The 15034-nt window shown below is 39.6% G+C and overlaps 2 protein-coding genes across 3 annotated transcripts; both read right to left on the bottom strand.

The window, feature by feature from the left end:
* Nucleotides 1–174: 174 nt before the first annotated feature.
* cwc25 (CWC25 spliceosome associated protein homolog) lies at nucleotides 175–4222 on the bottom strand. The gene is made up of 9 exons (XM_026358745.1): nucleotides 4076–4222; nucleotides 3553–3725; nucleotides 3220–3456; nucleotides 2523–2592; nucleotides 2200–2348; nucleotides 1965–2037; nucleotides 1666–1868; nucleotides 788–955; nucleotides 175–686 (listed from the first exon to the last, which is right to left on the bottom strand). Exons 1-9 carry the CDS (start codon nucleotides 4091–4093, stop codon nucleotides 575–577), a joined length of 1203 nt encoding a protein of 400 aa, XP_026214530.1. The 5' UTR covers nucleotides 4094–4222; the 3' UTR covers nucleotides 175–574.
* Nucleotides 4223–5104: 882 nt separating this feature from the next.
* Nucleotides 5105–13474, bottom strand: LOC113162677 (transcription factor Sp6). 2 transcript variants are annotated; one of them, XM_026360951.2, is made up of 3 exons: nucleotides 13261–13474; nucleotides 7991–8892; nucleotides 5105–7606 (listed from the first exon to the last, which is right to left on the bottom strand). In XM_026360951.2, exons 2-3 carry the CDS (start codon nucleotides 8772–8774, stop codon nucleotides 7575–7577), a joined length of 816 nt encoding a protein of 271 aa, XP_026216736.1. In that variant the 5' UTR covers nucleotides 8775–8892; nucleotides 13261–13474; the 3' UTR covers nucleotides 5105–7574. The 2 variants fall into 2 exon arrangements, with proteins under 2 accessions (XP_026216736.1, XP_026216734.1); XM_026360949.2 differs by having other exon boundaries at nucleotides 5105–8892.
* Nucleotides 13475–15034: the final 1560 nt, after the last annotated feature.

The raw sequence follows: 15034 nt of genomic DNA, 5'->3' as shown, positions 1-15034 counted from the left end.
TATAAATTATTTAGCACCAGGCTGCTAGATGAGTCATACATTTTATGTAACCTGGAACATGTCCATTGATTAAGTTGGTGTTTTTGGTTTAGTGTAAGCCTGAAGGTGTGTTCCATTTAGTAGAATCTGAAACAGATGATCAAATACAAACAAATTAAAAGAACTAAAAAGTACTCTCTGGAAATATATTTTTATTCCAGTTGCTACTCACAGGAGTACACCAAATAAAATATATTACAAAAACCTTGAAGATACAAGTAGGTCCTACTACACTTTAAAAACAAAAACAATATACTGTACAAAGTTCAGATCACATGAATTTTAAAGGGATATTGGAAATTAAAACAGATCAGCTATGATATACCTTTTACATTTGTCTTAAATATAAGGTGTTACCACTGTGGAATCTGCTTTAAAAATGAAAGCCATGCGGGTTGAACTCAATACAGGCTCTCACCAGCATCATCCATCCTTCTGCCTCAGTGCATTAAAGAGACAAAACAAAGGAGCGGATGGTATACACGTGACAAGTGTTTTCAATCAGGTCATACATTATGTCGTAAACGTGTCTTTCTCATCTCTTCATAAAATTATCCAGGGAAGCTGGCGTCCTCTGAATGGAGTAGATATTCCTCTTCACGCGATCTTCCAACGAGGAGGTGGCAGCACTCTCCAACTTCATGTCACTACAAGAGGAAAAGGTAACTGTTACTGAAGCTGGAATTTGCACATGCAAGAAAGGAAGATGATGAGGGCATTTCAAACAGAAAGCTTGACAGAAACGTACTGGATGAAGCCAGCGTGGCGGTCCTGCTTAGCATTTTGTTCCCGCTGCTTTTCCTGCTCGTCCTGCCTCTTGTATCTTTTCACGTTATTCTCTCTGTCCTCCTCTCTCTGCTTGGCCTCGTCCATCATCTCCCTCCTCTTGCGCTCAAGCTCTTCAGCTGACAGCTTCCTACATGGAGACGAGAAAAAATGACAGAGACTGATTCAGTGTGGGTGGTGATTAGGAAAATGCTCTAAATAAGAGAATTTGACTCAAACTGTAAGTTCTGATTACTTTAAAGCAAATAGGAAAAGGAACTAAGCAAATGAACCTGCAGGTCTAAAAGTGACAAGAATAAACAGTCATTTCACAAAAAGCAAGCAATAAGAGAAACAAAGGTATAAAATGGCAGAAATGTGACAATAATGGTTAATATTAAACTACTGGAGGAAAACACTAAAAGAACATTTCCAATGGAACATTCCTTCTTTCCCAGGAACTAAAATCCAGGAACCCTCTCTGGGGAAGAAATCTGTTTAAGGGAACTGTGATCTGCATTTCCTCAGCAGGGTCAAAGTATCAAAGTATCTATGTATGGTCGCTTATTTTATGTGAATGCATTTTTTTAAAATGCTGTATGCAAAATGTTGCAAAACAAAACATTGCTGTTTGAACAATCAGCAATGTTCATCTATGTAGCGCCATACCAATAGTTCCTGGAATGGACTGGACCAGGGCCTTTTTTTGGAGGATAGAACTACTGCCCGAGAACTAACTGCAAACCCTGGCTCCTCCATCAGAAATTAACTAAGTTTCTCAAAAGGTTCCTAGTCCCCAGAGGAAGGTTCTGAAATCTGCCCACCCATCTGACATGTTTCTGGAGTCCTGTGAACTCTTACTTGGACACATGGTTCCTCTCTCTGTGGTAACGCTCTTTCTGTGGGCTGGAAGATCTGTCAACCTTCCTGTCACTTCTGTGTAAGGAAGCGGAGGAAGAGTGGCTGTCCCTGTGGTTCCTGTGAGGTGATCGGGAGCGACTCCTCTCACGTCGCGTTGAATGATTGGAGCGAAATGAGGACTGGTGATGTCTGGCAGCAGGGAGCTGAGTGATCACATTTAAATATTAGAGGTTATGGGTTCTGGTCCAGTGAGAAAGTGATAATTCAAATTGTAGCTTAGATCTCGGCTCCTTACTGACCTGTAGGCCATAGCCTGCAATATGGCGGGAACGAGACTTGGCGTCTGCTGAAGATTCATCTTGTGAATGTGACCTTAAATTACAACAAAGACAATAATTGACTTATTTAACATCCTTTATGTGTCAATCAATGTCAAATGCATGTAGAAATCATTTACATTTTTTTTTCATATGTCTGGTGCTAGTTGAACACACACACACACACACACACACACCAATTAATCTCTTTACATACCTATGTTTTTTCTCATCCTCGTCCGAGCTCGAACTTGAACTCTTCCTTTTGTGCTTCTTCTCTTTTCTCCTCTCTTTGTCTCCTTTCTTCTCCTTTTTATCCTTCTTCCTCTTCTTTTTCTTGTCTTTCTTCTCCAGATTCTGGCGCAGCTGTGAGAGAACCAACAGATGTTGTGTTATATTAAAAGAAATCTAACTGCAACTGTCTCATGTTAGTGGAAACATTACATCATTTAAATCTCAGACATTAGTGAGCTGAGCGTTTTGCATAATATAACAAAAAAATCAAAATTTGTGAAGAAAACTGTTACACTGTCATTTTACCATTTCTTTAATTTTCTTCATTTTCACTGGATTAGTCAGGACTTCTTTCTTCTTTTCTTCCTCACGTTTTCTTAAGAACACAGAGAAAACATGAATTTGTTTCAACTTTCAATATATTTTCAGAACAAATGATATGTAACATTCGTGCCTTCATCAATCTGTGAAAGCAACGACTTTCTGTCATTTAGACATTTGTCTCTTTTTTGTTAATGTTCCGCATGGCTTCATTCAGACATACATGACTATGACAGAAAGCACCACCATATTTATCATAGACAGAAGATTATTTTTAGTTTCACTCCACTTACTGGAAATTATTAAGGATAGAAACAGGCTAAACAGTTTATTTTCTTAGAGTCTGTTTCACTGATAATATGAAATACTGTAGTTCCCCAGCTCCCATGTTTTCTCTCTGACATTCTCACTTCACTTCTTAATTTGATACTAACTTGGTTAGTATTCATTTTAGATAATAGCCCTAATGCCTTTCCATTTATTTGAGTTCATGTAGTTCAGACGTGTTGTACTGAAAGTGATTAAAAGTCACTAGGTCTGACTATGTATGGTTGCTGTCACAGCTTTTATAGAGAGGTGACCAGGGTGCTCATTCACACCTGAGGCCGATGCTTTCAGATGCTGTCAGATTAATGGAAGGGAGTGCATTCTAAAAGGGGTTTAAGAGAAAGAACTTACTAACCTGATTTCAAACAGTGGGTCTTCCCTGATTTTAGCAGCAAGGTCGAGATTTGAGGCAGGGGTGGTGGGGCTGAAGATGGACCCAGGCAGGAGGCCAGTCTCAGCTGATGGACCACTCTCTGGCTCCTCGTACTGATCTGTGATCTGCTTGTCGATAGCACGTCCCAGCAGATACTCATCTCTTGCCACATGACCAGCAGGGCCCTGGTACATCCAGTCCAGGCGATCATCCTTTTTTCTGTCATCATAAAAAGTTACACAAACATGAGTTACACACTACTTTTTTGCCTTAACCACCAAAACATCTTTTCTGATGAGATCTACATTAACTAACTTGATGGCACCGGTTTCCTCTGCGTATCTGGTCATTTCCTCTCTGGCTCGTTCCTCCTTCAGCTCTTTCTGGAGCTCCTCAATCTTTTTGCGTTCAGCCTCATGTTTTTGTTCAGCTTTCCAAACACGTTCAATGTTTTTCATAGTCTGGGGATGCCAGCTCTTTTTCAAATTCTGCGAGATAAAGATAAAAGCAAATATTTAGCATCGTTTGATAAATATTCATTTTTCGAATAGAAGAAATATTGATCCTTAAAGCTGGTACATTAAATGCTGCCAGTTGCTGTTCAGCCAACACAAAGATAAAATATAACGTTAATAATAAGATAAGAACAAAGGACAAAAGCATTGCTTAATTGTTGCTTATAACAGTTCCCAAAAGGTGGGCTACTGGTGTTGTATCATGTTGTGTTGTGTTATGACGAATGAACTTATAAACACCTAAAATGTGAATGGAGTTTGGTGTTAGCGATTTCTAAATGTCACAGAAAGCGCCTATCGTTAATTACCAAGTTTATACTTACCAAATCTCCGCCCCCCATCTTTAAAAAATCGTCGTTTCAGTCCAAGAAGTAATAGAAATCAGCAAATATGAGCTTTAATATTGAAATTGAACAAACAAAAGTTCAACGCTAGCTAGAAAATGGAGCCACTACAGCTTGTGCCTGATGTGTTTTATGTACTTCCTGTTTTTATAATTCTCTTTCCGGTTGCAGCTAGTGGTGCCTTCAAGTGCCCGCGGTTAGCTCCGACATTACTGATGTACCGTCGTGAATTAATATTTTGACTGTGTGGTTGTTGAGGTTCTAGTTGCACAAACTGTATGATACAAAGCTAATATATATAAATATACTTAAATTTATTTGTTGGTTGACCCAGTTATGGTGTTGTCTACATTGACCATACATGTGTTTTTATTTTGAGATTCTGATGACACCAACACATCTGAAAACACCCACCCTGACCTTTCACCCTACATTTTGACCTTAACTAACCTGATTCATCCAGTGTAATAGTTAATGTACAGTCAGGCTCATATAAAGTACATTAACAAATTCTGATCATTTTGGCCTTGTATGTTACCACAGTAGGTTTGAAATTAAATAATTAATAATACCAAAGTTGTGCTTAAAGTGTAAATAGACTGTCAGCTTTAATTTAACTGTCACTTCTAAAAATGGCAGAATGGAATTACAGTAAGTTTTAGTCATAGATCCCAGAGTTTACAGGCTCAAAAATATTATGACACTTGTAAGTAGATTAAATGTTTATAATTGATTTTAAATCTTACATTTGGAATATTTTGTTGTTCCCTGTCAGTTTACACTCATGAGTTCAGAAACACCAACTGGCCCCGAAGACCATGTGGTGGACCACTATTATTACTAGTCCAGATACTAGCTATCACTTCAACTACTAATAGTAGTCGTAGTAGTTCTTCTACTTTTAATACTACATTTGTCTGTTGCAGTGTTTAAATGCAAATGCACTATATACAATAAAAATTTGCATCTGTCTTCTGTAAATAAAGGATCAACATGGACACAGGATATGTTTTTTTATTTAATAAAGGACAATAATAGATACATACAATACATGTTATTACAGCATGAAACTTAACTTATTTAATGTTTTTTCAACTTTTTTATTACAGTTTCCACAACTAAAACATTTACTACAGCAACCAATTAACAAAAAATTGTCAATTTTGTTCTACTGACCACAATAAACAAAAATATCATAAAACTATCTATAATAACAAGAACCAATAATAATAATAATAATAATAATAATAATAATAGTCAATGCAGAAAAATTGACTAATGTTTAAGCACGGTCTTCCATTTCTTATCTTCTATACATAAATACAGCAATTGTGAGCCTCCAATAATGCAAGCTCCCTAAAATATCTCAACCTAGTGTCTTCGATGGTTTACATACATCCTAAAAGTGTTTTAAATTGTAAAGCTGCTCACACTGCTTTGCTACAGAACTACTGATCATAGAGTATTGATTATGAGAGTTAAATATCCAAAAGAAATAACCTAAACTATGTCTGCTACATGTCTTGTAAGTCTTTTGCTGCATGTTGATTCTACTGAAAATGATGTTTCATCCATGTGTTTTGCAAAACAATTTGCCAGTGATGAACATGGAAAAACTGCAGCTTTAGAAACACCAACACCTGTTAATAAAACGTGTTGACGATAGGCCCTTCACACATTCTTTGTTGATGCCTGGGACTATAGCATAGTGGAATAGTAACATCACCGTCCTCCAATGCAGGAGACCAGGGTTCTAAATCCTGGTTGTGGCCTACCTCTACCTCCAGTAGGGGTCCTTGGGCAAGACCTCCTTAAGCTTACCCTGCCTTTGATTTATATCTTGTAAGTTGCCCTATGCCTTGTAAGTCACTTTGGATAAAAGCGTCTGCCAAATGACTAAATGTGAATGTAAATGTAATTCTGACTTGTAAATGTTATCGAGCTCTTATATTTGCAGGAGTTGTATAAAGCCACGTAATGAGGTAAACCTGGATAGTATTCGTAGGACATTTGTTTGCTTCCACAACAGCCTTAACCTTTTGAGGCATGATTCAAGATCAGTTTCATTAAGATGCTTTTAGTTGCACATTTATAATAATAAAACTGTATCATTTTTAGGCCAGTTCAGTTCACTTTTAGGCCACTTGGGGGCAGCAGAGCAAGCTGTAAACAACATTGACATATTATCAGCGAAGGAAGTCAGAACACCTCCTGTAGAAACAGAGCAACATTAGCATTCACATGAAGTGTGTCTGTCTGCTGTGTGGTGCAGGGCACTTAGCCAGAACTTTTCATCAGAACTTTTTGTTTTGCTTGCCGTGGTGTGTTTGCAACAGTAAAAACAGAAAGCCAGGAAAACCAAAACAAAGGAGCTCAAATACAGCCAAATACCACGTGCAATTAAGAGGAACTGAAGAGTTAGATTGTTATCGCCTGTTGGATGATTCCTATTGGCATGAACAACATCTTTCACATTATTAATAATCAACTGACCAACTGTTTTTAGAAAAAAATAATGATGAGTGCAGCTTTAAATGTTGCACACGCCACTGGATTCAGCTACCTTCCTTATGATGTAATGAAAATCAGCCTCATCCTTGATGTCTCATTCAACACCAGCAGCTTATTGTGTTGACAAGGGGTGGGGTGGGGTGAGGGGGGGGGTGTGTGGAGTCATGTTTATACCAGGTATGACCACTGTCATCAGCATGTCCCAACAGGAACCAGGATACATTTAGCCAGGCAGCATTTTTCTCTTTGTGTCCGGCTTCTTTTTTTTTTTTCTTACCTGTTGGTTGCCATTGTTTTCAGTGTCTGTGCACACTTTTCATTCATCAGGTGCACTGACTTGTGATTTGTGAGTTCACCTTTTTCACATCATTGTCACGCTTAGTGGTTCTTTGCATTGTTGTCACATTCTTCTAGTGTGTGATCATTGTCAGTAAGTGTTTTGCTATCAAAAACACTTAAATTTATATTATATTATATTATATTATATTATATTATATTATATTATATTATATTATATTATATTATATTATATTATATTATATTATTATTATCAGCATTAAGATAACCTTAGCTATATTTATAGAGGATGCTGCCATGGCACAACATTATTTTCTGTTGGTTTATGTACCATTTTAATTATATATTACACACAATATGTGTGTATCCAAATGGCTACTTATTTTTTTTATATAAAATTCTGTATTGCATACTAGTGTCTTCTAGCACAGTAAAACAAACAATTTGTTTTACGCCACGACGTCGCCCTTTCTCTGTTCACTTGCAATGCTGCTTTTGAAACTGCTAAATGTAACAGTATTGGAGATAAAAACAATTCCTCCAATCCTTCCAGTAACACGTTTGATTGATTTCACTGTAAACACGTTAACAAGCCACCTTCAGTTGAACCCATCCCAGTCTCTTGCTCGACTGGCAGTAGTAGCTCTAGCAGCAATAGACGTCTGCAGCTTCAGCTCAGTTGCCTCCTTAACAAACTTTCACCTTTAGTAAACAGAGGAAAAGTTTTATCCACAGAATCAGTAAAATTCCTGTTTATAGAGAGTTATTACTTTTGGATTATCACTGAGTTCCCCCAGTTGATAAATTCACAGGACCACAGATGAAACACTTCGTATTTGCATCTGTTAAAGTTTTCTTCTTTTCTCTACTCTATCATTAAACTATGACACCTCTATGACAGAGATTGAACAGGATCAGAAATGTCTTCTCAAAATGATAAAAATTAGCCAGACTGCCCTGTCACACTGGAGACTGAGGGGTCTGTCTCACATTTCAGCTTCAGCTGTGATTCTGTGGTGTCAGATGCAGACACATTTGAGGATGACTGAGGAGGTGTAGGTGCATCAAAGCCCTTATCCATCCTACCGTCTCCGTTCACCCTCTCCTCACCGGGTCCTGGTGGGGACTCGTGCGTGCGCATGTGCTTGGCGAGGTGATCATTGCGCATAAAGACCCTTGGGCATAATGCACAGCTGAACTTCTTGGCTCCAGTGTGTGTTTGTAGGTGGCGTTGCAGTTCATCAGAGCGTGTGAATCTTTTGCCGCAGAAGAGCCAGTTGCACACAAAGGGCCGGTCCCCGCTGTGCCACCGTAGGTGAGCTTTCAGGTGGGAGGTTTTGGCATAGGCCTTACCACAGCCCGGGATGTGGCAGTTGTGCATGTGCTTCCTCCTGTTGTCGTCGGTGCTCTGGCCCAGCTGTTCAGCGTGGACGCAGTTAGGGCAGCGACACACGGCCTGGCCGGCGCCTCTGGAAGAAGAGCGACGCTGGGGCTTGGGGCGGGCTGAGACAGAGGTCTCCTGAGGTTCCTCCAAGGAGAATGGCTCTTGCTGCAACATTTCAGGGGCCAGCGGCTCCATTTTGAAGCCATCCTGGGGAAAAAGGTGAGACGAGTGCGAGGCTGGAGCATGTTGAGCCGGAGGCATGGTGCATAGCTGTGGGTCAGAACCATAAGGCCCTAAAGAAGGCTGCAACCCCATGGAGCTCCCCGGACTCACTGAAGGCAAGCCAACACCCTGCCCTGTCTGTAGGTCTATCCAGCTCCCTGGTTGGATGTCCCTGTGGAGGTCCCACCAGGGAGGAATGTTCATGTCTTCTGAGCTGCCACTAGGTGGTGCTGTCCGTAACCAGGGCTCGTAAGGGTGGGCCATGTAAGCAGCTGGTGCAGGTGCAGGAATATTGATGAAGTCAGCCGCTCAGTGTTTTCACAACCTTTTGGGTGACGCTGAGAAGATTACCTCATGGTGGAATAGCAATGCATCAAAGAACCTGCGTAAAACAGAGAACAGACAAATGGTTAAATCTTCAAATCTGATGTGAACTCTTCTCACTCAGGTGCCTTTCCTAATGGCTGTACCGAACCAAACACCACTTTGAAGTCTTGAGGTCATTTTTTCTGATTGAAAGACTTAAGTTGCTCAGCTTATGCTGAACAAACTTTGTTGAACTTCACAGGTGCAGACATTCTGGCCTAAATCCTCCTGTCTACAACATTTAAATAACCAGCCCCAAACACACCTCCTTCATCACCATGGATACTGCAGTTCTCACGCTGCGTGTCCGTGGAGACAGAAGAGAGGGGGAGACAGACGTGTCCAGGCAGAAGCCTGCCACATACATCCGCTGCCTGGGACTTCCCATCGAGGACAGTCAAAGACAAGCGCAAAGAAAACAACATCATCGGCCCTATGCAAAGTCAGGGGCGGCATTGGGGGGGAGATAAATGCTGGTGAGATGGGGGGAGGGCTGACAGAGAAGGGGAGTGTTGACAGGAGAGCAGTTTGGTGAAGGAAGAAGTTCCAGGGAGGTATGGCTGCAGGCCAAAGTCTATTTGTACGTCTGTGAGGTTTTTGGAGATGAAATTTGGCAGACAGGAGAACCAGTTTTTTTATGAATCACACATGATTTACAACAACAACCCTCAAGGCAAGTTACAAAAAGAGCCCCGTACAATGCCCCGCCTCTTACACACTGGCGGCAGAAAGCATCAACAGTTGCAGACTGACGGCATTCAGGAGCCTGAGAATGAGAGTTCAACAATAACATGAGGACAATTACATTATGTATATAATTATGTGCGCACGCTCGGAAACAGCATCCTGTCCCCAGCACACTCCAGGCATGTACGCTTCAACAGCGTCAGTCGGCCGTCACATGCAGGAGGTGGGACTAAAGGGAGGAATTTCTAAAGGTGTCACGAAGCTTGTTAAAGCTTGACATGTCCCTGAAATTTATGACAGCCTGCAAGACTTGTGCTTGGCTCCAAACATGTCTTAGCCCAAACAATCTTGTTGACTTACAACACACCCCCATGCATGAACATCTACAATTATCTTTACAACAGGAAACAGGAGAGTAGTCTGAAGCTAGTATCTTGGTGCTGAGATCACCTCTTGTGATATCACATCTGACAGAGACAACTGAACAAGGTTGTCCAGAAACAAGAGGTCAAGCATCAGTGGAAGGCTCACATCCTGGTTATTAGGATGGCATCTCACAAGCTGTGTCACTCAGGCTGACAGTGAAGGATCGTCACAGTAGATCTCAATTTGTTGACTAAATACGACCAAAACTAAGAGGATTACACGTCGTTCTCAAAGGTTGAAAACCCCACTCAGAGTTGCTTTTCAGTCGCAATGAAATCGTAAAGCAATTAGTTTGGAATTCCCTGATGAAAGGTCTGATGTTAAAGGTCAAAGCTGATTTATTTCATGTCTGGCCTGGAGCCAGAGCTGCTGCTCTGTAATTTTTTGGGAATGCAACTTGTGCACACAGTGGAATGGTTCCCCCAACTCATTCTCATACTGTCATAACCGTAAACAAACCAGGACAGCAGCATCCCCCTCTGTTCGCTGTCGTGCTTAGAGTGCTCCTAAGGGAAACAGCTGGCACAGGGGGGCCCCCAGGGCGATGGCAGTCAGGGATGAGGAGGATGGTGCAGAGCAATGACAGAGCTCTGGTCATAAAACCTGCCCGACCAAGACCCGGCACAGCCCCGGTTTACAAGTCTGCCATCGAGAAGAGGCAGAGAGAAGCCAATTTTTCTCTTTGTACTTTTTTTAAAAAAACGAAATGTGTCCCAGAGTTTTATACACTTTATTGCTCTCTTGGTCGCCCAGTATTTCTAATCTGGAAACCTCCTTATTAGGCTTTTCCAGCAGTTGCTGTGTTTTTCAGATTTCTAATGCTTGTTTATGTTTTACATTTACATATTAGAGTATAAGAAACATACAGTTTAACCCCCAGTCTGGTCACCACATATCTTCAAACCCCTCGTATCTGACACAACAAAAAAATCCTAGTTCACTGCGGACACTCCAAACCGACTAGTTTTGATTAAATGAACTTTGGTTAAAGGTCGTTTCTTTAAACCTGAAATGACAAACATCAGCCCAGCAAGGGTCTGGTTAGCTGTAAGAAGACGGGCTTCAGACACTCTCCTGTTATAATCAGAATTTTCTAACATCTGCATTAGTGCAAATACCTGACATCAAATCACAATTTTTATTAAATATAAAGAACTGAGCTAGTGACCAAACTCTGACTCCACACTGGAGGAATATAACTGACTTCAAATACATATAAAAGCTAGGGACTGGATTTTAACACAACATCATCTGCACACTTGGGTGAAAAATCAAGTTGGTGACATACAGAGCTTGAGATGGAGGGTAATTCTCTCTCATCGGTTTCTCTGCTCTTTCACTGTGTGATTAACAGCAGACATACTTTATACATATGGATGACAGCTTTATATCCTCAGTGATTCATACAGTGTCTGTATGATGCTGATTCATACACCATTGTGTAAAAATGCATTATCTGTTGCATATTATATTACAATTAATGTTCTCATAGGAGTGTTTTTTTTTTATTCACTGACAGAGTGGACTGATAAATCTATTTCATGTATCATTTTCAAAGTCGCCATTTTCTACCACTAGAAAATGGCTTGAAAGGCCACACTTGAGAGGAGCGCATAAACATCAGCTGAAGTTTGCTTCGTTGGTCACAATGCTGACGGTCACGCTCTCTCAGGCAACTAGAGTATTCAAATACAGGAAGAAAAAGTATTTTCCATGAACACCATCTTATGTGCTTGTTTAAGTGTCAGTGTGTCTGTAGATACAACAAGCACACAGAGGAGATTTTATTTTAGATGACAAGTGAAAAATGAAGCACCTGTTCCCCTGGTTTGTCTATAATTCAAAATGTAGCGTACTATCGAAACTGTCAACATACACAGATATGATGGAAAGTACTCTGGTACAGTTTAGAGGTAATCGAGTTCTTCTATTTTACGCTAATTTATATAATATGTACAATAGAATTGCAGATCATTTTATACAAAAATGTGTGTGATGGACTAAAGTAGTTAACCGTATATGAAGTAGTTAAAATGATCATCTCAACCAGCTGAAAAAACGTACACGTACAAATGATAATGTCAGTAATAAAACCAGATAATTTATTATAACAGTGAAATGAGCCAATCTGCATATTTCAGTTTTTTGATACTTCAAGTACGTCATGTCCTATACTTTTACTTAAGTAGTACTTTAGTGATACAGCTATTACTACATTTAGTGAAGTAGATGGTTGTGTAGGCGCTGGATTGCCGCTGTGTATATTTCATATTTAAACACTGAATACTGACCATCCCAGTTATGGCGTATTTAAATCAACAAAAACTCCAAACGCATTAATTTAATGGTTACATTCAAATCCCATAACGTAATAATAAAAACGTAATATAAAGGAAATCAGCCACTGAACGTTAGTTTAAAATCCTTTTTTGAATTTACTGTAAATTTGTCTTGTACGTTGTGTTAAGGGAAATCTTTCATTCTCCAGTTTTAAAAATTTTCAATTGTTCCAATAGGGACCGTGAAGAAATCATGAAGGCACTGTCTCAACATCTTCAAAATGCAGATTTGATTTATTTTTTATTTAAATAAAAACTGATTTAGCTGTGCAGTGTTCTTAATGTATTCTTTACGGTGAAAGTGAAACTGTGTTTAAAATACAAATTCAACATAGAAAACCATACATAGCATACTTTTTGTTTTATTTGAGTAAATGATACACCACACTGCGTCCCACAGAAAGTGACCCTTCACACCAGCATGTCAGCCTGCTGGTTTTTCACTGCAGGAAACTGTCAGTGAAATTTAATCCACACTTATTATACCTGAAAACCAGGACTTTGTATTCATATATTCATAGGCTACATATTCATCTTTTATACATGCTTCTTTCTGCTTTATACCACATCCTCCAAAAACAGTAAAGTACAGAGCTAGAATTCAATCTTTATAATGTAAGAAAATAAAAAACATTTTGAAGTTTAACTCTAGCTCCCATTGTCATGTTTGCAATTTGCCTTAATAGTGCTGAGCGCACTGGAAGTGTGACTTTATTCATTCTAGCTTCATTATGAAATTACTTTGATTTCCTCATGCACTCTTCTGTTCTCCCAGATGTTTAGTGCCTGTCGTTGATTGAAGGTTACAGCTTAACAACGAGTGGTTTTTATGGAATTCATCAGTTCACTTATGAACTAGACTGGATAGACTGAAACCAACCAAAACTCTGACATTAGGTCGCAGTGAAAACAAATACCAATCCCCGAGTTACCTGTTTGTCCTTGGAGCTTCTTCACTTGTTATTATCTTGTTTGGAATAAATGCACCTTGGATGTAGAAACTTCAACTCAGCTCAAAATTGTCGCTTCTTCCCTTTGGTCGAACAGTGCGCACAGGAAAATAATATCCTCATCGTATTTCATCTGATTTTCACCATCGTAGACGCTCCAGGTGAGGCGATGTCTGCGTTTTGGCGCACAGGTGAGCAGCATTCTCAGCAGTGACAAGCCGAGCGATAGGCTGGGCGTCTTGAGCGGCTCCAGGCCCCGCCCCCTGCTGGCGGGGACTCTCCCCCTGTGAAGATGCGCCCTCCGCGGCTGCAGGTGAGCAAACGGCTCGTTGTGGCTCAACGTGGTCATCAGAGGGGCAGAGTGCCAGAGCTGTGCTATACAACTAAACACATTTAACCTCAAAACGGCGACTTCAATTCAAACGAGGCGGTTTAAAAAAAAAATAAAAAATGATGCTATACTTTATGCCACGTATACTTTTACTGCACTGCACATGAAAATGGTGGTAGCCTACTTTTTACTTGGTTTACTTACATAATCTATTCATATCTGTAATAAATGTACAACCCATTGATTACCAGAATATTTCTTATAAAACATGTGGACAAGCTTAACCAACAGAATTGAAAACTGGCTCCAAACTACAACATTAAACAGCAACATACTATATAACACATTTGAGTATTAGAAATAATATTCTGATCATGTACACTGACAGGTTCCACTCTTCTATATGGACTACTTTAGGTATTAGTACTGTGATACATTAGGCTGAATATGGCATTTTACATGACATTTCAAATAATAGACTTTTACTTATTATAGGGCATTTTACAGTGTGGTATTAACTAGAAGAGGTTCCAATTTAGTTTTTTATTATTGTATTTAAAGGCAACATTGATACTAATGTAAAAATATATATTTTAGTTTCATTCGCTTATTTTCCCATCTAGAGTTTGAAGCGATTTGTAATTGTGCATGGAACCTACCCAAAACTATACATCAGTAAGAAGTCTAATATCAGCCATTTAATACTAACATAAAAACGTCCATAGAACAAAATTCCAAATAGTGTTATCTGTAACTGAAATTACGACTGGGGTCACGGTATGTTAAGCTGAGGAAACCTGTTGGAGAATGGGCACACTTTTACTTTGTCAATTAATACAACGTATGAGACTTGTTGTTGACTTTTGAAATACATTAATTCAAGGCCCACCTTTTACTGAGAACGTTTTGTTTTCCATTGATTTCCTGGTTAAAAAAAGATGTTTACATAAACCAAATTTCTACAGCCCGGTTTTCTCCAAACCCCAAACTGTTTAATAACTGTCGCAGTCACAGTAAGACAAACCTATCAGAGATTAGGTATGTCATCATGATGTCTTATGTCACACTTTGTTATAGTTTAGGTGATGTAGCAAATAGAGATAATATTTGATCTGTGGTACAGCGGTGGTGCAGTAACCTGCCGGGTGACTGTAGCCTGTGAATCAGATAGTTGGAAATCCTTTGATTGGGCACACTCCTGAGAGGTGGTTTGGCCCCGGTCAAAACACAGTACACAAATCTGAATATTTTATTTGGTGGGAAACTGGTTCGTCTGTGTGCAACAGTTCTGCAGGTGATCGGGACCCTTCTTTGAAACAGTAACAAATTAAAATAGTTTTTAAATGAGCATTTAACATGTTTATAGGACATGAGTAATGTTGAACTTTTCCCAGTGTGTGAGTCTTGCAACATGTCAGAATTCAA

This window comes from Anabas testudineus, chromosome 1, assembly GCF_900324465.2.
Source record: "Anabas testudineus chromosome 1, fAnaTes1.2, whole genome shotgun sequence".
In the NCBI taxonomy this organism is placed as follows: Eukaryota; Metazoa; Chordata; class Actinopteri; order Anabantiformes; family Anabantidae; genus Anabas; species Anabas testudineus.
Note: the sequence above shows the minus strand (reverse complement) of the source record. Positions and strands in the feature narration are given on the sequence as shown.